General features: G+C 53.5%; 2 protein-coding genes across 6 annotated transcripts in view; both read left to right on the top strand.

Annotated features, from left to right (window-relative positions):
- The first annotated feature begins 1,479 nt into the window (after window positions 1–1,479).
- On the top strand, window positions 1,480–11,359 carry GPR4 (G protein-coupled receptor 4). Of its 4 annotated transcripts, XM_086690122.1 has the most exons (3): window positions 4,631–6,279; window positions 6,637–6,802; window positions 8,402–11,359. In XM_086690122.1, exon 3 carries the CDS (start codon window positions 9,372–9,374, stop codon window positions 10,458–10,460), a length of 1,089 nt encoding a protein of 362 aa, XP_086546248.1. In that variant the 5' UTR covers window positions 4,631–6,279; window positions 6,637–6,802; window positions 8,402–9,371; the 3' UTR covers window positions 10,461–11,359. The 4 variants fall into 4 exon arrangements, with proteins under 4 accessions (XP_086546246.1, XP_086546248.1, XP_086546249.1 ...); XM_086690120.1 differs by lacking the exons at window positions 4,631–6,279; window positions 6,637–6,802 and adding an exon at window positions 1,480–1,599; XM_086690123.1 differs by lacking the exon at window positions 6,637–6,802.
- A 1,156-nt stretch (window positions 11,360–12,515) lies between these two features.
- The window catches only part of OPA3 (outer mitochondrial membrane lipid metabolism regulator OPA3), a 72,842-nt gene continuing 61,164 nt past the window's right edge, over window positions 12,516–24,193 (top strand). The window contains exon 1 of one of the 2 annotated variants that reach the window (XM_086690125.1): window positions 12,516–14,589. In XM_086690125.1, the coding sequence (XP_086546251.1) occupies window positions 14,448–14,589 (142 nt within the window). In that variant the 5' untranslated portion in view covers window positions 12,516–14,447. The remainder of the gene's footprint in view (window positions 14,590–24,193) is intronic. The other variant, XM_086690124.1, reaches the window with a different exon arrangement.

Here is a 24,193-nt window from a genome sequence, read left to right as displayed (position 1 = left end):
TGCTCTGTGTCTTGATTTGGGTGCTTAGTCACACGAGTGTATCTGTTTGTCACAATTCATGGTATTGTTCCCTTAAGATCCGGGCATTTTATTATTTTTTATTTATTTATTTATTTTTTAAACAATTATTTATTTTTGAGACAGAGAGGGACAGAGCACGAGCAGGGGAGGGGCAGAGAGAGAGAGGGAGACACAGAATCTGAAACAGGCTCCAGGCTCCGAGCTGTCAGCACAGAGCCCGACGTGGGGCTTGAACTCACGGACCGCGAGATCATGACCTGAGCCAAAGTCAGACGCTTAACCGACTGAGCCACCCAGGGGCCCCAAGATCCGGGCACTTTAATTTTTATTGAAAATAAAGAAAGATGGGGCGCCTGGGTGGCTCGGTCGGTGAAGAATCCGACTCTTGATTTTGGCTCAGGTCATGATGTCAGGGTTCATGGGATTGAGCCGTGTCAGGCTCTGGGCTGGCAACGAGGAGGAGGAGGCTGCTCGGGATTTTCTCTCTCCCTCTTTCTCTCTGCCCCGCCCCCGTGCTCTCTGTCTCTAAATAAATAAATAAACTTTAAAAACAAACACATGAAAAAAAGAATGAAAGACAAAGGAATTTGTGCACCTAATAGCTGTCGTTTCTGCGTGCTACATGCCAGGTCTGTCCCAAGTGCTTTGACCAAGACGCAATTCTCAGGACCAATTTCTGAAGGTCGTGATGGTCGTAATAAAACTCAGCAAATGCTTTTGAAGCATTGATCGTTCCCGTATGCACTCGCTGAAAACGGGTCTCTTTGCACACCTATCGTGTGTCCGGCTATCTGCTGGGCAACAGCAAAGAAACCAGATGCAAACAGATAATGGAAAAAAGCGGGGGGCGGGGGGTGAAGTACATTGAATGTGTGATGGGACAATTTCTACGGGGGGGAAAAGTAAATGGAACAGGGAGGAACGGAAGGACGGACGGGGCGGAGGGGGGGCATGCTTTATGGACTTGGTAGCGTTAACACTACGAAATGACATTCCCCATGACACTCGCCATGCGAGGGACCACTTGGACAGAAGCGGAAACTGAGGCACAGAGTCATTAGCCTAAGGTCTGGCTAGCCAAGAGGCAGCAGTCCTTCCAGGGGTGGCCCTGGCCCCACTCGTTTGTGCGGTCCCTTGGGAAGGGAGGCACGCAATGACCAGAAAGTTAAGGACTGGGCCTGGGAGGGGAGGAAATAGCTCAGCTCAACGAGGGTCAAAGTCTGAAGGGTCGGTCGAGTCGGAGGTGTGGGGTTGGAGGGAGGGTCAGCACACGGGGTTGATGAGATGGGGGCCCGGCCTCCAGGCTGGGGACTCGCAGGGTGGGGGGGGGGGTTGGGGGCGCTAGGGCAGCAGGTGAGGTTTCCTGCCTTTAGCGGGGTGAAAGCTTAAAGGGGTTAAGGGGCGGCGACGGGGAGGGGTTAATGGGGGCGGGGCCGGCCGGGGCGGGGCGGGGCTTCGGCCGGCGGCTGCGGCCCGGGGCCGGGAGGAGTCGCCGCCGGGTCCCTGCGCCGCGGGCGAGCGCAGACGCAGCTGCAGCCGAGAGAGGCGCCGCCCGCCCCGTCCAGCCGCTCCGCGCAGGTAGGCGCCGGTCCCTCCCCGGCTCCCGCCGGGCGTCCGGCCGCCGGGGGCCGCTCCTCGGCGAGCCCCTCGGGGGCCCTGCGCCCCGGCGTCGGCTGCCTCAGTCTCCCGCGCCGGCCCGTCCCCGCCCCTCTCTGGGGCTGGCGTTCCCGCCGTCTGCGCGCGGACCGCGTCTCTGGGTCGGCCTCCCTCTCGGCGCCCGTCTCTGATGGGTCCCCACCTGCGGTCCTCTCCCCCTCTCGGCGTGCCTCTCCTTGTGCCTCTCTGGATGTCTCTGTGTCTCTGCCGGATCTCCGTCGGTCTCTGGCTCTGTCTCTCCGTCTCTGTATCCCTTCTCCCTGTCTCCCTTTGCCCCTGTCCCTCTGAGGCTCAGCGGCGCTCTCTGCCTCCAACTCCGTGGTTCTCCCGGCCTCTGTGCACCTCTTTGCCCTTTCCCTTCCTGTCCCTCCCTCTCTCTCTCGTATTTCTGTCTCTTCCTCTGTGTATCTGAAAGACCCTCTACTGGCACCGTCACCCCATCGTCACCTCATTCCGGATTCTGGTGCATCCCAGAGGTTTCCCCTGGGCCTAGGAGCTGCTTGGGAGTGGAGTGGGGGGAAGCAGGCTTGCCAGTTGGGGCTGGTGGACTCTGAATGGCACCGTGACCCCAGAGACCCCTTTAGAGAGTCACCCCACTGCTCCTGAGGTCGCACCCACCCCACCCTCCAATTTCAGGAATTCCTGGCTGGGGGGTGGACTTCCTCCCCCACTTCCTCCCTTCCAGGATTTGGCTAGGTCACCGTTAACTCCTTCCTGCCTCCACCTCCCTCCCTCCTCCCCCGCTGCTTGCCCTGGACATCCCACCACCCCCGACGAGGCTGAGGGAGAGCTCTGGAATTTCTGTGAGCCATTGTTGGCCGTGAGATGTGTGTTGCGGACTCAGGCAGGATGTGCGCTGGGGGGTTTGTGTGCAGGCACAGAGATGATAGGGGCCACCCCCCACCCCCAGGGTCCCCACCCCAGGGCCCACCACCAGCCCCCTTCCTCTTGAACCCTCCAAGAGGGCTCCTCACAAGCTCTGGCTCTGCAGATGAACTCAAGTTCAGGTTTGGGGTGAGGATGGGGAGGTTTCCCTTTCTGGGGGATCCCAGTGGGAGGAAGTGAGAGAGACAATGGGCAGCTCCCGAACTCTGGGAATCATAATTAAGAACCCTTGGGTGTGAAGTCTTTCAATGGAACGGCCCAGGACGTGAGAAGGATCAGGAGGACTGGGACTGCACAACCTTCAAATCAAAGGTCCTCAGGATATATGAATCCTTCAATCCAAAAAAAAAGTAGTGTTGGGGCGCCTGGGTGGCCCAGTCGGCTAAGCGCCCGACTTCGGCTCAGGTCACGATCTCAAGGCTCGTGAGTTCGAGCCCCGCGTCGTCGGGCTCTGTGCCGACAGCTCGGAGCCTGCTTCGGATTCTGGGTCTCCCTCGCTCTCTGCCCCTCCCCCGCCTGCACTCTGTCTCTCTCAAAAATAGACATTAAAAAAAATTTTTTTTTTTTTTTTCAAAAAAAATGATGTTGGAATCTTGGCAGCTTTCAGAGTTCAAAGCAGAGAGCTCGAAGGGCTTACCGAGGCGGCTAGGCCAAGCACCCATTTTACAGATGGGAAAGCTGAGGGCCCAAGAGCAGCAGTCCCCACAGTGAGTCAGTGCCAGGCTGGGGGCTGGGACTCCGGTTCAGCTGAAGCCCGAATCCAGAGAGCCGGCTTCTTTTGCCGCCAGTAAGTCGGATTAATTTGGGAAAAGAGGTGTTCACAGTGAGGAGGGAAGAATGCCAGGGTGAGTATGAATAGCTGGAATCCTGAGGGGAGCGTTTGAGAAGGAGAGAAGAGAAAATATCTCTAAAACCGTGGTGGTGGGGAGGGGAGAAGGGACAAGAGATGGTCTGGGTGGAAGGGGTGGAGTTTGAGAGAAGGAGGGAAGAGGAGGAGGAAAATGGGGGGGGGGGGTGCAGGGATTAATTCCCGCCGCCTTCTCCTGACCCTCCCCATGAAGCCCACTGCTCCCTCGGGGCAGGGCCTATAATTTGGTTTGTGTCTAGACAAATAATAACTCAGCTGGTGTGAGCGAGCTGGGAGGGATGAGGGGAAGGCCAGCAGGTCAGGGGTATGGGAGCAGCCTGGGTTCCCAGTAGCCCCCCCACCCCCCAGGTAGTGAGATATTAGGGGCTACGGGGAGATGACTGCTTACTCCCCCCCCCAACCTCCCATCAATCCCTAGTATTTTAGAATTCTGCACCATCTTAGAATTTCAGGCAGCTGGGATGTTAAAAAGCAGAATAGCTAGGGGAAGAGAAAAGGGGTTCACTGTAGATGGAGTATGTCCCCCCCTTTCTGTAAAAAAGAGAAGGGAAGTACGTATGTGTGTTTGCTGGGCAAAGATAATAATCACTGAGAGTTTAATAATAGATTATGAAAGTCGTAGAATGTTTAAAAAAAATCATAGTGTTCTAACAATAGAACTTTAGAATCTTGGAATGTGAGACTCCTAGAATATTGGAAACTTAAAGGGTAAGGGCATGGAAAGCCGCTAGGATAATAATAATAGAATGGAAGAAAGGTAAAGTTCTAGAATGTTATAATAATAGAATGGTAAACCATGAACCAGACTAACAATAGATACCGAGGATTTGAGAACGCTGGAATGGAGACTGTCAGAGGGGTAGGGTAGGAGGACCCTGGCGTCCCTTGGGGGCGGTGTGGGAGGTGGGGGGTGATGGGGACCCCTTTGGTAGGCATGGGGAAACTGAGGCCCGGCGAGGTGGTCACGGTGGCCTGACTGCCCCCCAGTTTCCGCCTGGCCGCCAGGGCACCAGGTGGGGAGCGAGGCGCGGTGATCACATTTCGTCCCCTAATGAGCAGACCGGAGCTGGCCGGTCCCCCGGGACTGCCAAGGGGGTGGTAAACCGGAGCCTGCAAAGGAGGGAAGGGGGGCAGTCTGGTGGCTTCTAGGACAAGGCTGGTGAGTGAACCCCGAGGGTGGCGGGGGTGGGTGGGTGAGGGCTGCATCCCATCCTAGCCTTGTGTCCTCAACCCTCTCAGTCCTTTAGTGTTGCTGGATTTAGGGGTGGCTGGTGGGGCCCAGGGACTTATCTGGTTTGAGCAGCTGAGGCATAAAGTGGAGGCCGGGGTCTGACCAGTCCTTCCTGTCCCCTCACTATCTCTCCACACTTGGGTTTATCTCTCCTCCTTGCCCTTCTGGGGGAGGGGCTAGCAGGGTCTTGACCCCAGGAGGCTGGGCAAGGGAGTCAGTTGATGAAGGGGCACAAAAGACGCTGTGGTCACTTGCTTTTTTGCGCCGAGAAAATCCTTGTGTCTTTTAGCGGATTCTCCAGGGGGGCTGAGAACCCCAGAACGACTTGAGAAAAATTACAGGAACACAGGGAGCGAGGAGAGAAGACATGCAGGGGAGGGGAAGCTCTCTGGTTAAGAAGATAGGAGATCTGCCCAGTTCTGACACATCATAGGACGCAGACTTGCTGCGCGGGGCCTCAGTTTCCCCATGTGTACCAGGAAGGGGCCAGAAATAGCCTTGCACCCCCAGTTGGGCATATAGACCAGTTGCACTGCGGAAGTCTAAGAGTTTCTGGTCCTGTGCTCTTGAGGGTTTGATGGTGGGCAGATCTCAGGTGGGGAGAAGAGAGGGCTGAATGCCCCTCCCCCATGCTCAGAATCCCCAGGAAGCAGGTGGGTTGAGGAGGGAAGGGAGGAGGATAGGATGAGCGCTCAACTGGTTCCCCCTTGAGGAAATTAGCAATGAGAAGTGTATTTCCTCTGGCTTCCGGAAAGAAGTCTCATGCCTGTGTACCCACCCCAGCTGAATCCAGGGGGGTCTTGAGTGGGTGGGACAGAGGGAGCTCCCAGCTGTGGTTCCTCTGTCTCGTCCATGGAATAATAATTGTTCAAATGCTGCACATTTTGTAGATGTTATGATGTTCTACCAAGGATTTTCGTGTCTGCGATGTGACGAATATAAAAGTTCTGCCCTCCCCCCCCCCCCACCTTTTATACAGAAGAACTGAGACTCTGAAAAAAGAAGGCATTTTCTCAATGTTACAAGAAGAGGGAGAGAAAGAAGGGGAGAGAGGAGGAGACCAAGGGTCAGAGAGAAGGGGAGGCTGAGAGCAGAGAGAGGGGGGTTGTTTTGAGGGACTGGGTCTGGGTGGGGAAGATTCAAAGGGACCGGATTGCTGTTCCAGCCAGGAGCAAGCCCTCTCCTTTGTCCACAGGATCCAGGAACCTCTGCCTGTGAGTCTGGGGTGGGGGCAGCCGCTTGGCTGCCGAGGACCCCACAGGGGGTAGGGCTTACTAAACAGGACTCAGCCCTGACCTTTCAAAGTCAATTATGTAGCGGATAGATCCTGCCCTTTTCCCTTTTTCCCTTCCAACCTCTTTCCCTGGGACCCCCCGCAGGGACTTCTTTGAACTTGTTGGGGGCGGGTGGGGGAGGGGGGAGGAGGAGGGTTGTGTTGCCTCTCTTGCATCACGGGATGGGCTGACCTATGCCTGTTCCTTCAAGCCACAGTCATTTATTGAGTGTCTACTATGTGCTGGGCCTGTCCTGGGTGCTGGGATACAGGAGTCAACACCTGGTCTCCGCCCTCCTGGAATGTCCACCTCAGACCCGCAGAGAGATGTGAACAAGATACTAGGTGATGTGAAGAGAGCGCCCCGGGGTGGGGGTGGTGTTGGTGTTGGGGGGGCGTGGGACTCTGGGCGGGGAGGGCCTCCCTGTGGAAGTGAAGGAGGTGAGGGAGCTTCGTCCTAAGAAGATCTGAGAAAGAGCAAAGGTTTTGAGGCTGAAAAGAAGGCCATGGGCCTTGAGCTTGCTGAGATGGGGGAGGAGAGGCGGGGGGGGGGGGGGGGGGGGGGGAGAAAGTCCGGCAGTGCCTTGTCACCTGGGGCAAGCCGTTTGCATTTTACCCTAAAGCCACTGGGAAGGCACTGGGGGTGGGGGGTGCGGTTTCAAGCATAGAAGTCACCTGAGGAGTGATTTCCATGTTAAAAAGACCTTTGTGGCTGCCCTGTGGGAAATGAGCTGAAGGAAGCCACAATGGCAGCCTGGAAAGCAGTGAGGAGCTACTGCAACGGTCCGAGCAAGCAGTGATGGTAGTACACGGCGGACAGTGGCAGGGGTTTCCGAGAGGATACATGGATTCAGGATTTATGGTGGAGGTAGGGCCAAGAGGACTTTCCCATGGAAAGATGCTGAGGCATCTGGGAGGTTCCCAAGAACCCGATGTATGACTTTGGGCTCATCCTTTCCCCTCTCTGGGCTTCAGTTTCCCCATATGTCCAATTGACCCAACCAGTGGTTTTCTAAGTGCATCCTGGGGACCCTTCAAAGGTGGCTGCCCTCATCCCACCTCATTTCACTGGGCATGCCGAGCAGCTTTTCACTGTCTTAGATGGGTTTCCCGTTAAGATCTTGTTTAAAAAGATTATTATTATTAATAATAATAATAATAATAATAATAATAAAATGATGACGATGCTTTCACAGCTTAAAAAACTAACTCTGGGGGCACCTGGGTGGCTCAGTCGGTGGAGCGTTCGACTTCAGCTCAGGTCATAATCTCACGGTTCGGGAGTTCGAGCCCCCCATCAGGCTCTGTGCTGACAGCTCAGAGCCTGAAGCCTGCCTTGGATTCTGTGTCTCCCTCTCTGTCGGCCCTTCCCCTGCGTACACTCTGTCTCTCAAAAAGTAAAATAAAACACTAAAAAAAAATCCAACTCTGTGCAAAGCTCTGGATAGAGTGGCTTCCGAAGATGCCGCTGATTCAGGACTTCACTCTCCTTCCCTCTGGGGCTGACAATGGTCAGGGGGTGGTCCATGACTGTCCCTTGCCCTGTGTCTGCAGGTCTCCCCAAGGGGTAGACAGGCCCAGGATTCGCACTCAGGAAAGTTAGGGCAGGGGAGAGGCAATGAGGGAAGCAGTCCCCGAGGGAGGTTTGCCGGCCCGGCTTCCAGGGCTTCCCCTTGCTGTCCGAATGTGATCACATCTAGCAGCTCTTGTCCCTTCCCCTTCCCCGGTCCAGAGCAGCCGTGGTTCCCAGTCCCCACTATCCAGCCGAGGACCCCTTTCTGTCCAGGTCCGGTTACTCTTGGGTGGAAACAGGATCACAGGCTGGAGAAAAAGGGGGAGAGCCGAGATTGTTCCTCTTTCAGCATCAGCACCTTGGACAGGTCTCTGAACGGCTCTGTGCCTCAGTTTGTCAAATAGAAAGGATAGCCGTATTTTCCTCGTAGGGTTCTTGAAAATGTCATGAATTAATACCCGTAAAAGCGCTTAGGACAGGGTCTGCTGTGGGGTGGGCCTCAATAAACTATCTGTTATTATCCGTTATTATCACTGTCAAGATCGGGGTGCCCTGGGTTCGTAGCGGAAGACGGGTCCCAGCCGCCAGCATGGCCTTGCTGTGTATCCTTGGGGGGAGCGACCAGTCTTTCTGGGCCCCACGTCCCTGTCTGTGAAATGACAGAGTTAGCATTTCCCAAAGCATGATACCACAGTGGTGCATTTTACACAGTTCCCTGGAAGGAAGTTCGAAAATCTGAGTTGGGTCTTTATTTTAATATCTGTCCGGGAAAATATATCTGGATCCCCAGACCTCCACTTTTAGAGATCCATTGCTTAGAAAGAGGCTCAATTGGGCATTGCCACCCTCTTGCAGGAGGACGTCCACCCTCTTACAGCCCAGAGGTTATGGCAAGGGGTGTGGGGAGAAGGGGGTGTCCCTGACTCCCCTCACTGCAGACCTCTCTCCCTACAGGCGCTGTTAAGTCAGCTTTGCTGTGTGAGGTGGGCCACCTCCCCCCAGCTTGCTGCTCGGCTCGCACGAAGATCAAGCCAGGAGTCCCTCCCCTGCCCCCCTCAAGTTCCTCACTCCATCTGTAACCCTCCTTTGTATAGCCCTTGCTCACCTCCTTCCTGTTTCTTAAAAACCCTTCCCATATTCCCCGGACCGAGGGCTCCTGCTTTTCCACGCTCTTCTCTTTGCTGGCTACCTTGCTTATTTCCTTATTTCACACTGGGGTCCCGGGAAGCGTCGGCACCCTGAATGGCCTTGCCTGGCGTTCTCAACACTCCCTGACTGCGGTCTGTCCTGTCTCAAACTATCTTGCATATTTCACCATTTCCACACAGCCACACTTACTTTCTCCGATCTCTCCAAATATCTCCCTTTTTATACATTTTTTTAATGGTTATTTATTTTTGAGAGAGAGAGAGAGAGAGAGACATACACAGAATCCAAAGCAGGCTCCAGGCTCCGAGCTGTCAGCACGGAGCCCCACGCAAGGCTTGAACTCACAAACTGAGATCATGACCTGAGCCCAAGTCGGACGCTTAACTGACTGAGCCCCCCAGGCGCCCCATACAAATATCTTCCTCTTACCACCACCCGTACCCCAGTATTCCCTCATTTACACTCTGACTGGGTCTGTAGACACCCCCTTGACAAGACAAAGCTTTTATAATCCCGCCCCCCCCCCCCCACCCAAGCCTCCTTCCTGTCCTAATTCTGTCCTTCCTCCAACTTTTCCCTCTCCAGCTCTACCCTTCCCCGCCCAGGCTGGCCCACAAGTCACGGTCACCCTCGTCTCTTCCCCGTGGACTACCTCCCGCCATGTTCCCCTGAGCCCCCAAGGAGGGGGCTCAGGGGGCCCGATGGCCTCCCGCCCCCCGTGGCCCCACAGCCCCCGTGGGCCAGGGGAAGTGCCTCGAAAGCCCCAGTGCCGAGGATGGGCAACCGCACGTGGGAGGGCTGCCACGTGGACTCGCGCGTGGACCACCTCTTCCCGCCGTCCCTCTACATCTTCGTCATCGGGGTGGGCCTGCCCACCAACTGCCTGGCCCTGTGGGCGGCCTACCGCCAGGTGCGGCAGCGCAACGAGCTGGGCGTGTACCTGATGAACCTGAGCATCGCCGACCTGCTGTACATCTGCACGCTGCCGCTGTGGGTCGACTACTTCCTGCACTACGACAACTGGATCCACGGCCCCGGCTCCTGCAAGCTCTTCGGGTTCATCTTCTACACCAACATCTACATCAGCATCGCCTTCCTGTGCTGCATCTCCGTGGACCGGTACCTGGCTGTGGCCCACCCGCTGCGGTTTGCCCGCCTGCGCCGCGTCAAGACGGCCGTGGCCGTGAGCTCTGTGGTCTGGGCCACGGAGCTGGGGGCCAACTCGGCACCCCTGTTCCACGACGAGCTCTTCCGTGACCGCTACAACCACACCTTCTGCTTTGAGAAGTTCCCCATGGAGGGCTGGGTGGCCTGGATGAACCTCTACCGGGTCTTTGTGGGCTTCCTCTTCCCGTGGGCGCTCATGCTGCTGTCCTACCGGGGCATCCTGCGGGCCGTGCGGGGCAGCGTGTCCACCGAGCGCCAGGAGAAGGCCAAGATCAAGCGGCTGGCCCTCAGCCTCATCGCCATCGTGCTGGTCTGCTTCGCGCCCTACCACGTGCTCCTGCTCTCACGCAGCGCCGTCTACCTGGGCCGCCCGTGGGACTGTGGCTTCGAGGAGCGTGTCTTCTCAGCGTATCACAGCTCACTGGCCTTCACCAGCCTCAACTGCGTGGCCGACCCCATCCTCTACTGCCTCGTCAACGAGGGGGCCCGCAGCGACGTGGCCAAGGCCCTGCACAATCTGCTCCGCTTCCTGGCCAGTGACAAGCCACAGGAGATGGCCAACGCGTCACTCACCCTGGAGACCCCGCTCACCTCCAAGAGGAACAGCATGGCCAAGGCCATGGCAGCTGGCTGGGCGGCAGCTCCACCCTCCCAGGCGGACCAGCTTCAGCTAAAGATGCTGCCGCCAGCACAGTGAGCCTCCAACTTGCGCAGAACTCCCTCTCCCGGCTCCTCAAATCTTAGCCCACATTCCCTTCCCTCCTGGTCTGATGTATGCAAACTGTATGTAAATAAGGCTGTGTTAACATTCGGAAGAGTGTAAGAAAATAGGAAAACGGTGAGGTTGGTGGGTCACTGGTCCATCATCGTCCACCGTGACCTCCTTCAGTTTATCTGTGCCTAGCGCTGCGCTGGGTGGTACTCGTGGCATAGTGGTGACCAAGAACACCGCTGGCCCTCCTTCACTCGCCCACACTCCCATGGGGGAGACAGACCTGCCCCCCAGACAGTGATGATCCTGACTGGGTGGGGCTCAGACAGGGAGCCCAAAGGACATCGGACCCAGTCTGTGAGTCAGGGAGGGCTTCCTGGAGGAGGGGACAAGGTAAATGAAGTCAAATGTTTGGTCTCCAGAAGGTAAAGACCAAAAGAGGAAAAAGGATATTTCCGACAAGGAGGTAGAATTTTTGTGACTGAAGGAGACGGAAGAAGAAATTCACTGAGTGCAGAGTGAACATCTTTGCCCTTGGGAAGCCCCTGGTCACATAAGGGAGTGAGGGCACAAAGAACACGTGTGAGTTTCTAGATAAACCGTGTTCTCCAAGTCAGGACTGAGGGCCAGGGAGACTTTCAGAACCTAAGGGAAGGGCAATCGGGGCAGACTGGCTGGAGGAGTGGCGAGCAGGGCAAGCTTGGGAAGGGGCTCAGGACAAGAGAAGGGTATTTATTCATTTGTTCAACAGAGATTTATTTATATCTACTCTCTGCCCAGCCCTGTGCTGGCTGGGGCTGGGAACACAAGGGTGACCAAATCAGCCCAGGCCCCACCCTCATGGGGCTCACGGTAAACAAGTAAATAAAAATAAATACAATGTTTGGAACTGGTAAGTGTACTGGGGAAAAACACAGCCGACTGAGGGGACGGAGAACTCTGATCTAGAGCAGGAGGTCAGGGGAGGGCTCACCGGAAAGCGACATTCGAGCTAAGACGTGCAGGTGTGGGGGGTCAGCCGCATACGCGGCTGTCGGTGGGGAAGCGGACGGCACGCGGAGGGAACAGAGAATGCAAAGCCAAGTAACAGTGGCGTAGATGGAGCAGGAGGCCTGCAGGGTGAGGGGAATGGTCGCCGATGGATGAGACTGGCAAAGGACGGGCCGACCTTTTGGGGGCTTTGTAGGTCCTGCTGAGAATTTTGCCTTCTACTCTGAAATAAAGGAGAGCCACAGGAGGGTTCTTAGCAGAGGAGGGATGGGATTTGACTTAAGTGTGAACAGGATCCTGCTGGCTACTGAGTGGGAACCAGTATGGGAGGCCAGTGATAGGTGACTGCCATAGTTTCAGGCAGGAGAGGCTGTGCTGGCAGCTTAACGGGGTGGGGGGGGCGTGGTGAGCAAGGAAGAACGGTCAGCTTTGGGATTTATTTTGAAGGAAGGCTTCCAAATGATGGAAGCAGGAACGCAGGGCCTTGTGGGATCGTGTAACACCAGCCCCTTGCCCATCCTGAGAAAAGGGTGACCACGGGGCCTGAACTAGAAGGACCTCTGGGAATGATCCCAGGCCCTATTCCAGGCCGGTCACTGGAGAGGCCAAATGACTAGGCCAGGGTCACACAGCTGGTGAGTCAATGTTGGGGTTATCCTGGGCTCTCTCTCCTCTCTCCATCTCTGCTCTGTTCCCAGGCCCCAGGGTGGTCAAGGCGGCCTGCCTTGGTGGATGGTGTCGCCCTCCCTCTCCCGGCCCTCGGGGGCCACGAGGAATGGCCATCCTTCCATGACCACGCTGGAGAGTAGGAGGGAGCACCCAGCTCTGGACGGGCCTTGCCCTTTCTGATAGGTCACTTCTGTCTCTTCCTCCCAATGGATGTGTAACAGGCTCCAAGCTCCTGATGCAATGTGAAGATCTCCATCACACACACACACACACACACACACACACACACACACACACACACCCTTGCCCCAGAAGAGGTTCCTGGAAACCCTTCCCAGAGAAGGGAAGAGGAGGGGGGGGGGGGAATGAGAAAAAAAAAAACAAAAAACACAACAGATTCCATGAGGAAAATGGTTTTGCCGGAGGGGGGTTAACTGATATGCAGGAAGTTGGGGCTTTGTTGGGTGCGGAGAGAAAATGAGGGAAGCCTGGGATTTACGGGGCCTCATAACTTTCCCACACCAAAGCCATAAAGCTACTGGGATGGACATATAAGGGGCCAGAACTTTCTGGAACACAGTCTCCTGGGAGAATCAGATGACAGCCTGCCCTCTGCCCCTCCACCAAATGCTCATTCCCGTTTATTCAGTAAATATTTATTGAGCACCTACTGTGTGCCAGGCACTGTTCTAGGAGCTGAGGAAACAGCCGTGAAATAAACAGAAAAAAGTCATGTACGGTTTGGAAGTTTCCTAAACCCATCATGGGGGACCTCAGCCCCTGAATAGGTCTCTGGGCCTCAGACTAACATCCCAGGGATAAGGAGAAGACCTGGCTGGGACCCAGAAATCCACTCTGGGACTTAGCTCCAATCTGATTACCCCTGGAACTTTGGATAAATCCTTTTCTTCCTCTGGCTTCAGTTGGCCAGTCTGTAAATTGGGGAGGGGTTTAGTTCCAAGTAGATAATTGACCTTGAATAGGCCCCAAGTTCTGTCACACCTTCAGTCCAGAAGGGTAGTTTTTATGGAGTCTTGGCATTTTTACTAATTTAGAATAACCGGGTTCACACATGTCCGTGCCATCATTATTACAGATGGAGATAAGGAGGTCCATCTGTCTCAGGGATTTGACAAAGGACACGAAAGGAGTCTGAGTGGATGCCGAGGAAAGCCCCAAGTCCCCCCCCTGGAAAGCCCCGGTTGCTCTGATTCTGCCTTCTGAAGGGCCGCTTCCTCCTACACACCACTCCTCTGCCCTCCCCTCTCTCTCCTAGAATCTCTTAATTACCCATCAAGACTCCGTCATCCAGAAATTTCTCTCAACCCCTCCCTGACCTTGTTTATATGATTTTGCTCCCTGCTGGGTAAAGGAGGACAGTCTGGGACATGTCCTTAAACTCCTTCTTGAGCCAGCTCCCTGGGGACCCTCGCCCACCAATGGAGGAAGTGGGGCTGCTTGAGAAGGGTGTGGTTTTACTAGCCAAGACGCTGGGCTATCCCCCTTCTGCTGGCTGAGAGACCTCTGCTAGCCCCCCGCCCCGACTCCGTGCCTCAGTCACTTAGGAAAGGGTTGGATTAGCTATTTCTGGAAATGGAATGCACCCTCAGGCTGGAGTTAGCAATAATAATGTTAATACCTGTATAGCATTAAGGGCTGTGTATCGAGGGCGGTGACTGGCACCTTCTAACCACTTATCACGGCTCACTCACTGTTTTGACATTCAAGATTCGCAGGCAAGCCTTACAACTACCTAACAAGGTAAGTCCCCTTTTGTAGACGGGAATACTGATGCCCAGAAAGGTTACGTCATTCGCCTAACATCACAAGCAAGCAAAGGGCGGAGCTGGGATCCCAACCCAGGTCTGTATGACTTCATGGTCGGTTTTTTCTTATTCCCAGTGAGGGCTCTAACCTGCGGGGAAAGTGCATTTGGGACTCATTAGCCCTAATCAGGACTAATTAAGAGACTCCTTTAAGCGGGGAAGCCACCTAAGTACCAGACGTCACGAAAGAACACGGTGACAACAGCCAAAGCGGGCGTGGGAACCCAACCACGCTCCCGCGAGCAGCAGTTTAACGGCTCCGGCCCCTGACCCGCCTCACTTCCGCTTTTTATTTGCATATTCAACGATCGGACGTCAAACGTCAGCGTCGACGCGGTGACATCAGGGGGCGCCCCTGCAGTGCCCCCTCCCCGAGCGTACGCACGTACGCACGCACGCACGGAGACGGACGGGCGGGGGAGGAGGGAGAGATCGGAGGCGCCCCGCCCAGTCCGCAAGGTTGCGCGTGCCCCGTGCGACCGCCAAGATGGTGGTAGGCGCGTTCCCTATGGCGAAGCTGCTATACCTGGGAATTCGGCAGGTCAGCAAGCCGCTTGCCAACCGCATTAAGGAGGCCGCCCGCCGAAGCGAGTTCTTCAAGACCTATATCTGCCTCCCGCCCGCTCAGCGTGAGTTTGACCCCACATCTCTCCAACCTTTCCATTCTCCAACCCCTCTCTGGTGGTTGCTCAGGGGATGGACTTCTGTTTCCAACCAATCACAGCCCGAACCGGCAAAGCTCTACAGCCAATAAGGAGGGTTCTTGGAAGAGGGGCATGCGGGTAGCCCAATAGTAAGAACGGCCGTGGGGCAGGGGGCAGGGCAGGGCGCCCTCGCCCGAGTTAGGAATATCAGCCAATAGAGGAAGAGAGCACGTGAAGACTGACGTCTAGACGAGCCCATAGTGTAGGGGGCAGTAGTAATATGGGCGGGACATTCTGGGACTGAGAGGAACTAGGGGCGGGGCCAAGGAGAGACTTGACCGGGTCGTTTGCCAGGCCGTCCTTATAAGTTTGGGTACCTAAAGTTTGCTTTCCAGGGCCTAGAATTCTTGGTGCTTGCTATTTTGTGAGGCCTCTGCCAGAGGTGCAGATCTTAGAATGGAAAAGCGTCGGGTTTCACAGCTACCAGAGTGCTCCCCTATCACTTCTCTCATTTGACCCTCGCACTGTTACATCCCCATGTCAGGGAAGGGAAATGACTCCCCCAGTTTACAGCAGAGAACTTTGAGGCCTCGAGACCAGAAGGGAATTGCCGAGGTCACACATGGGAGTTTGGGCCAGAGTCAGGACTTAAAAAAATCCTGCCCTCTGGATTGCCAGCGCTAGTTTCTGGGTTCTCCCACTGCCTTTCTCCCCAACACTGTGTCTTAGCACCGTGGTTTAGGAAGTGGCTTCTTGGGTCAGACTGACCTCGCTTCTGATCTGGGCCCCACGCCTTCCTGGCCAGGTCACTCAGAGCTTCAGTCTTCTGTGCAGTGGGCATTATATAATAGCAACATTTAATGGGCACTCACTTTGTGCCAGGCTCTATGCTGAGCACTTCACAGGCCTCCTGGCATTAAATCCTCACAAAATTATTCCCATTTTGTGGGTACGCTACGTGTTCATTTATGCTGTCAAGAACACTTGGGTTGTGAGGAGTAAATGGCTGTAAATGTTAAGTCAGTCTGTGGTACTGAGAAAAGGCTGTTGTGTAGATGTTATGGATACAGAAAAGAAAAGGCACAGAATCTTGGCCTTGGGGATTTTGCATTCTTGGGGCAGGGGCAGGGGGAGCCAGATCATAAACAAAATAAGTAGTTAAATTATGAATTCTAGTAGATAGCAGTACTTGCTCTGGAGGAAGCATCAGGGCTGCAAAAGGGGAACTGTCTGGGGGAACGGTTGTAAGTTTAGAGAGGGCAGCAGGGAGACCTCAGTGAGAATATGGGGAGAGGAGGGAGCCAGCAGTGCAGGTATCTGGAGAAAGAACATTCCTGCACTTGCAAAGGCCCTGAGGTGAGAGTTTGCCTGATAACGTTTGACAAGCAGTGAGGAAGCCAGTGTGGCTGAGCAAACAGACAGGGTAGAGAGGAAACTGAGGGTGGAAAGGTGGGGGCAAGTTGCTCAGGGCCCGTGGGCCACTGCAGTGCCTTGGTTTTCCTTTTGAGTGGGTGGGACTCCCTGGAAGGTATCAGCAAGGGAGGGACAGGATCTGAGTTATATTTTAACAGGAGCCTTTTGGCAATCTTAGGGTAAAGGTGGCTACAGGGAGGAGTTGACCACAGTACTCTAGGTAGAAGGTGAGTGGGGAGGAGGACTCCGTTTCTGGAGATGTTTTTTCACCTGGCAAACCCAGGGGCGCCCGGGTGGCTTAATGGGTTGGCCGTCCGACTTCGGCTCAGGTCGTGATCTCACAGTTCGTGGGTTCGAGCCCCGTGTCGGGCTCTGTGCTGCCGGCTCAGAGCCTGCAGCCTGCTTCGGATTCTGTTGTCTCCCTCTCTCTCTGCCCCTCCCCCGCTCACGCTCTGTCTCTCTCCCTCAAAAATAAATTAAAAAGAAAACAAAAACACTTTAAAAATGTCAAACCCGCAGAGCAGTTGAAAGAGAGAATGGTGTAGGGGCACCTGGCTGGTGCTTCAGATGCTGATCTCAGGATTGTGAGTCCTTCCGTGTTGGGTGTAGAGATCACTGAAAATAAAGAAATACACTTACAAAACAAAAAGCTTAAGTTATTGAAGATAAAAAGGAAGAATGGTATGATCATCAGTTATATACCCTTTACCATCTAGTTCATCAGTTATTAGCTTTCCACAAGTTTGCCTTGTTTCGCTCTTATATATATATGCGTGTGCATATGTATACACACGCTTCTTTTTCTAAACAATTTGAAAATAAGTTGCGGACATAAATATTTTGGTCTGTGTTTCCTAACAACAAAGACATTCTCGTATATAACGCAGCACCGATGTCACAAATTTAACATTGATAACAATGATATTGATAGCAATGTTACTTAATATATAGCTAATATTTAATACGTAGCTCATTTTCTTATTTCTCCAGTTATCCCCAAAACGTCCTTTTTAGTGGTTTATTATTATTTTTAATCTAGGGTCTGCTCAAGGATCACGCACTGTGCCTGATTGTCATGCCTCCTTAGTATCCTTTAATCTGCGACGTGGCTTAGCAATCCAGCCCACTGCCCGTCTTTGTAAATAAAGTTTTATTGGCACACAGCCACACTTTGCATATTGTCTGTGGCTGCAGAGTTGGGTTTTAGGGCCCACAGGTCTAAAATATTTACGCCGTGGCCTTTTCAGAAAAAGTTTGCTGATCCTGCTCTATAATGGCATTCTTTTCTTTTCTCTTCTCTTCTCTTCTCTTCTCTTCTCTTCTCTTCTCTTCTCTTCTCTTCTCTTTCTTTCCTTCCTTCCTTCCTTCCTTCCTTCTTTCCTTCTTTCTCTCTTTCCTTTTCTCGTGACGTTGACATTTGGAAGAATCCAAGCCAGTTGTCCGAGAGTGCCTCACAGTCTGGAGTTTTCTGATTGCTTCCTCTGATTTGATTCACACTGAGCATCTTTGGCAGGAACACCACAGACCTGACAGTGTGCCCTAAGGACATCACCTCAGGGGGCTCCTGATGTCTGTTCCGTCATTTGTAATGGTAACTTGGATCCCTTGGTTAAGGTGGTGACCACTAAAAGAACCTTTCCTCTTCCCCTTAGTAATGAATACCCAGTAGATTTGTTTGGAAGGCGGTGCTGGCACGATCTCCCCTGGATCGGGTGTGACATGACTGCAAGAGGGGGCAGGTTGGACAGAAAAGACCAGGAATTCAGCTTGGGATAGATTTAGTTAGAGGTGCTATTAGGTGTTAGAGTGCACGGACTTCTTCTATATTTACACTCTAAAAATCATGTCGTTTGGTATTTTCCCTTTGCTGTTTTCACCTTGCCGTGGCCCCCAGCCTGTGTGAGCAGAATTTTCCAGATCCTGTGGCAGCTGTGCGTTCTCCTGGGTCAGGCCTCCGGGCGCTGACCAGCACATCCAGCATCTGCGCCTTTGGCTGAGATGCTTTTGGACTCAGCAGGGTGGGCCTGGCTGTGTTCTCACAACGGAGGCCGGAGTGGTAGATACGTACTTCTGAGGAAAGAACAGTAAATACAAGAAGCCTAAGTCATCGATGATACGCTGTGTTGGGGAGGCAAGGATCTTTTTACTTTATGATTTTTTTACTTACTTGGGGAGATAGAAGTTTATCGGACACACTGTAAGGGAGCAGCAAAAGAGAGACCATCTGCTCCGAGGCAGTGGTCGGGGGCTATAGCTAAGGGGGGAGAGGGAGGAGGTATGGGAAGGTATGGAATTTCCCTTTCTCGATACGGGTGCCCATCGGTCAGCTGGGGCCTGTGGATGTTCTGCGGTGGGTCACCTCGTGAGCCTGTGTGCATTCAGTCTGGTCCTCCCTGCGGGCCCTTTTCGCTTGCTTGCTTTTCCATTGCTCAAGCCCGTTGCCTAAAAGCGGCCTCTCCATTCCCCGCTGACAGATCCACAATGACAGGTCTTTGGCATTTAGGGGAGAGGCCTCATCCTCAGTAGCTGCTTCAAGCTGAAGCGGGGTTGGGGGGCGCCGTCCCTGCCTACACTTGTCGGCCCATCAGGGGTTCTGTGCCGTTGTGGACCAGAGCACGGTATTCGGTCAACATGCTGATAGGCGATTGGAGTGAAATTCCTCGGTGGCCAGGTCCACGGGATTTAGGGGGAGGGGACCCTCCAATGGTATGAGCCGGAATCCTTGTTGAACTGTGCCTTGTACATGGAATCGTTGGATTCACTCAGACGTGCAGCAACATGCTTTTCCCATAGATCAAGATGGTGGCCAGATCCACAGGAACAAAGGAAGAAAAGGGGGGGGACCCAAAAGAAGCAAGGTGGCTGAAGTCAGCCAGGGTCAGAGACGGGTCCCCACCAGCCCATAATGTGTGTGGATTTGCCCTGGACGAGGTGCCACTGCAGTTGTGCTGGTCGTTGGGACCGGAGGCCTCGGGGAGCGGGAGAGCAGAGGAAAGGGGTCTTTTGCCCTCATAGGCGCGGACAGTCCAACCTGTCATCCCTCGGACGTTCCGACCACACTCGGGAGCCACCCTGGCCAGAGATCTTCAGTTGTCTGAGGAGCACTAGGGTTAGGCCGCCGAAGGGCCAAAGAGAGAAAGGAGATGGAGGGAAGGATCCCTCTGAAGGGCCAAAGGGGAAATCCCTCACCCTTTCGGGCAAGGGCAGCGTGGCTGGTTCCCCCTGGGGCTTCGGATCCTCACCGAGGAGTAACCTTGACCGTCAGTCAGTTCCCCAAGGAGGGTAGAATCGGTCCACGAGGGAATGTCCCAAGAAATTCCTGGAAAATCCGGATGGCAGAGGGTTCCCATGAGGGCCAGCAAATGTGGGGCAACCCGGTTGGGTGGAGGCCAGCAGCACCAGCGATGAAAGAGTTCACGCAAGTGGAACAGAGGAGATAGAGGTTTATTGAATACACTGCACAGGAGCAGAGGGCAGGACAGCAAAGGAAAGACTGTCTGCTAGCAAGGATCTTTTTATTTATTTATATTAAAAAAATTTTTTTTTAATGTTTGTTTATTTTCGAGAGAAAGAGAGAGCGTGAGCAGGGGAGGGGCAGAGAGAGAGGGAGACACAGAATCCGAAGCAGGCTGCAGGCTCTGAGCTGTCAGCGCAGAGCCTGACGCGGGGCTCGAACCCACGAACCATGAGATCATGACCTGAGCCGAAGTCGGTCACTTAACTGGCTGAGCCACCCAGGTGCCCCAAGGATCTTTTTAAGCAAAGATTTCTGCGGTGGGGTGAGGGAGAGGTCGAGATACATACGTTTGGCGATTGGTGATGCCAGGCATGTTGGGAGCACTCTTGCAAAGTGTTCTGCTGACACTTCTGGGGGGGCCGCGGGGCGTCCCTGGGCAGTGGGAAAATCCCGGTTTGTTTGTGTTTATTCCTAAAATACTGGTTATTTTTCCTGACTTACTACTCACGGTAGGCGGGATAATTGTCCCCTAAAGATGTCCACATCCTAATCCCAGGAACCTGTCGAATGGGTTAACTTCCGTGACAGAGGGGACTTTACAGGTGTGATTGAAATCAAGGGTGTGGGGACAGGGAGAGAGGGTCCTGCATCATCCAGGTGTGCCAGTGTAATCATAAGGGTCCTTATAGGTGAAAGAGGGAGACAGGAGAGGGAACGATTTGAATATGCTGCCTTGCTGGTCTTGAACACGGAGGAGGGGCCGTGAGCCCAGACATGCAGGCAGTCTCTAGAAGCTGAAAGAGGCAAGGAAAGGTATTCTCCCCTGCCGACACCTTGAGTTCAGCCTCCTGAGATGTGTTTCAGACTCCTTACCTCATAGGTCTGATGGGGAGGGTCTGCTGCATGCAGGAACACCCCTAGCAAAGGCCTGGCACGTTCTAAGTTCAATAAATAGCAGTGTGGCTCAGTGACCAAGCACCCGTCCTCTGCAGCTGGGCTGCCTGTGGGTGAGTCCCAGTTCTGCCACTTTCTTTGTGACCCCTGGCAAGTTATTTAGCTTCTCTGGGCCTCAGTTTTGTTGTCTGTGTGTTGTATTGTTACAGCGGTGCCATGAGTTCATATCCACAGAGCATTAAACAGTACCTGGCCCTTAAGCACTGCAGAAACGTTTGTCGAGTGTATTACTGTTTTTCCCGTCGCCATCATCATCATCATCCTAATGCTAAGCCTTCTGGTGGGATCCTTCTCACTGTGCGCTCCTGGCCCTACGTCGTAGCCGAACAGAACGGTCAGGACTTCCTGCCTCGCGATGGTAGTGATCCCCCTTCCTCAGCCAGCTCTCACAGGCTTACCACGGGCAGAAGGATCTGGGCTTTCCCCTTGCACGTTTCTAACTAGCACGGAGCAGTTATTATGTGTGTCTGGTTAGGAGCTGGGATCAGAGTTATCTGAGTAACGAAAAGTGAGTCAAATAGAGAGAGGGCTGTGTGGCTCAGGAGAGGGCCTCCTACTACCTAATGCTTCACAGAATGTTTAAAGCATTCTTTGAAATGCATGGGGTACTTGCAAGGAAGGAAATGGACTCCTCCCAGAGCAAGGAGCCAAGGAGGGGAGTAAGTACTGAAGCCGCCTTATACTCTGGGGACATTGACAGAGTCCCGTGGCCCTGGGGACAGGAGCTATCCTATGGGAACTCTGGGCAGGGGACCATCTTGTGCAAAACCAGATCCCAGGAAAGGGGTACCTTGAGGGAAAGGGTGAACTAGGAAAAACCCACCCTACAGAGGAAGGCACAGCCTTAGGGCTAGAGGGAGATTTAAAAAAGTCTCCTGTGAGAATTTGTGGCCACTGATGGTCCCTCATGTGGGTTTGGGGCCTGAATTATACTCCTTGAAAGGCCCTGGAAACAGCAAGCTGAGAACGAACCCAGGCTGTGTGCGCCTGACGAGGACAAACGAGCCCTCCCTGGAGGAGTCCCCTTTCTGCCTGAGCCTTGGAGAATCCCTTCAGGTGGCGTCCTGGCACATCTGATAAAAAGTTACGTACTGTGTGGAGAACCAGGCACCACGAGCGAGATCTGGAAACATTGTGGATATCAGAAAGATCAGATGTGGATGTAACATACCTGTGTTTGTATATGAAAGGGACGCATTAGGAGGGATGTGAAAACATGAGTGCCATCAGAAATTACCAGGCAGTTGGAAAAAGAGCCAAATAGAGCTTTGAGAAATGACCCATACAGTGGACGTTCAGAATTCAATGCAAGCACTAACCAATCGCCAGATTAAACACAGCTGCCGAGAGGACTGGTATGCTGAAAGACATCTCAAGGGAAAAAAGTGAGTGGTGTGGGGTGCTCCCCTTAGCTGCCCAGGAGTGCCACCTGCAGGTCCTGAGTGGGTCCATCTGGGGAAGGAAGGGCTGGACATTTTTATTGTTACCACTGTCCAGAGAGGATCCTCCTGGGCGAGAGAACATTTGAAAATCACTTCCCTGGGGTCTATTTATAATCTCCAGAGCACCACATGAGTTATGTTGCATGACAGCCAGGCTGCTACTGGTGACCTCCAGCTGCCGCTTTATTATGATGTCCCGTTAAGGAAACGTTGCACGTTCTCCTCGTGTGTGTGTGTGTGTGTGTGTGTGTGTGTGTGTGTGTGCGCGCGCGCGCGCGCGCGCGCGCGCGCAGTTACCTAGTCATGCATAGTGCTGACATATAATACTGTGAATATATACTGTGTGCACTTAAAAATGTTAAAAACTTGGAAGGTGTGAACTTAATATTTAAAAAATAAAATTTTTAGGGACACCTGGGTGGCCCATCGGTTGAGCGTCCAACTTCGGCTCCGGTCATGATCTCGCTGTTTGTGAGTTCCAGCCCCACTTGGGCTCGCTGCTGTTAGCGTGGAGCCTGTTTGGATCCCCTCTCTCTCTCTCTCTGTCTCTCTGTCTCTCTGTCTGTCTGTCTCTCTGCCCCTGCCCCCTTTGCACTGGCATCCCCCCAAATAAATAAACATTAAAAAAATAAAAAGCAAAATAAAAATGTTTAGTTTATTCATGCCCCCCCCCCAAATATTTTTCCTCTTGCTAAAAATATTTTCCCTCTCGCTAAAAATATTTTCTTATACAGGCGTCGTTAAATACGTTTGGAAACTCTCTGTGAGAGTGTAGTTTTGACATTCTTTGTGTGGGGCGGTCAGAGCTGGCAAAGACCTAACAGAAACACAGAGAGCCGAACAAGAGAAGTGTGCTGTCAGCTCTATTTAATCCCACTGCTCATCTTTCAGCCCCACCCTTCCTATGCAGAGGCATTTGTTGGATTATGCTTGCGCTCACATTGTTAAGTTTTTAGTCCATGGCTTCTGAGCAGGTGTCTTTTTTAAGAAGCCGTTTTGTGAGGGCTGGTTGATTTGCAACCTGGGAATATCCCCGGGAATCCATTTGCCCGGGCTGCAATACACTGAGTGGACAGGAGAGGGCGCCCGTGTCACCCTTTCGGCATCCGGGGTTGCTGATGGCACCTGCCTGCTGAGAGGGTAGCTCCTCTAGCTGTCTATGCCTAGGAAAGCCCAATTTCTTCTCCTTTTCCTCCTCCCCTTCCTTCATCTTGTTACTCTTCCTTTTCCTTCCTCCCTTTTCCCTCCTCCTCCTTCAAAACATAAACATGACCAGAAGTCCTGACATTTTCTTCCTATGCCCCAAAGAAACCTTACCTACTCTTTGTTCACCCCTCCTTGAGCCTCTCTAGCCATTTCCTGAGAGGCCTATCCTGATGTCTCCGCCCCCCAGGATGTGCCTCTGCCCCTCACTGGAGTCTTACTCCGCTTCCAGCTTCTTGGCTTCTCCTCTTTTCCTGCTCTCCAGCTCCAGTTGGCCCCACTTCAGACCCCTAAGCCCCCATATAGCTGGTGATTTCCTCGGGAGCCCCCTTTTAAACAGTTTTTTAATATTTATGTATTTTTGAGAGACCGAGCGTGAGCGGGGGAGAGGCAGAGACGGAGGGAGACACAGAATCCGAAGCAGGCTCCAGGCTCTGAGCTGCCAGCACAGAGCCCGACACGGGGCCCGAACCCACTAACTGCAAGATCATGACCCGAGCTGAAGTCGGATACCTAACCGGCTGAGCCACCCAGGCGCCCCACCTCAGGAGCGCCCTCGCTCCCCCTCTGTACTAAGCTATCCTTCGGCTGCCAAACCCACCTCGGTCTTGCGTTTGCTGCTCACATACCCGCAGCAGCTCCCCTCCGCTGAGGGCTTAGTGTGCCCCAGACTCCGTGCTGAATGTGCTGCCATTATTATCTCTCTGTTTTAATGGAATCACACTTTTGGTTACTTTGGGGTTTTAGGGTTTGTTTGTTTTTTCCTTCGAAGTTTTCTGGAGCGACTTACTAAATTTACAAAAGTAATACATGCTTATCCCGAGAGAAAGAACCAGATACAAATTAGTTGGCGCTCATCTGTGATTAATTGGAAAACCCAGCCAGTAAGCCTTAATTAAACCGACATCAGAAGGATGTTTGTTGTTGGTGGAGGAAGGTGGCTCTGTGGTTGGGTTGGTGGCTTGGTGATGTTACGAGGGACCTGAGGACTCTTTCCATCAATAGCATCTTTGTGTTCAGGCAGTAACTCTCCTCAAGGCTTCAAAGGGCTGCTGGAGCTCCAGACATCATGCCTTTGTGTGGCAGTGTCCAAGGGACAGAGAGAGAGAGAGAGAGAGTA

Source organism: Puma concolor, chromosome E2 (assembly GCF_028749965.1).
Source record: "Puma concolor isolate L17-30 chromosome E2, mPumCon1.1.hap2, whole genome shotgun sequence".
NCBI classification, from domain to species: Eukaryota; Metazoa; Chordata; class Mammalia; order Carnivora; family Felidae; genus Puma; species Puma concolor.
The sequence above is the reverse complement of the archived record's forward strand: the minus strand, read 5'-3'. Positions and strand labels throughout refer to the sequence as shown.

Excerpts from the sequence above, each read along its gene's own strand:
- GPR4 (XM_086690120.1), top strand. The coding sequence starts at position 9,372 with ATGGGCAACCGCACGTGGGAGGGCTGCCACGTGGACTCGCGCGTGGAC.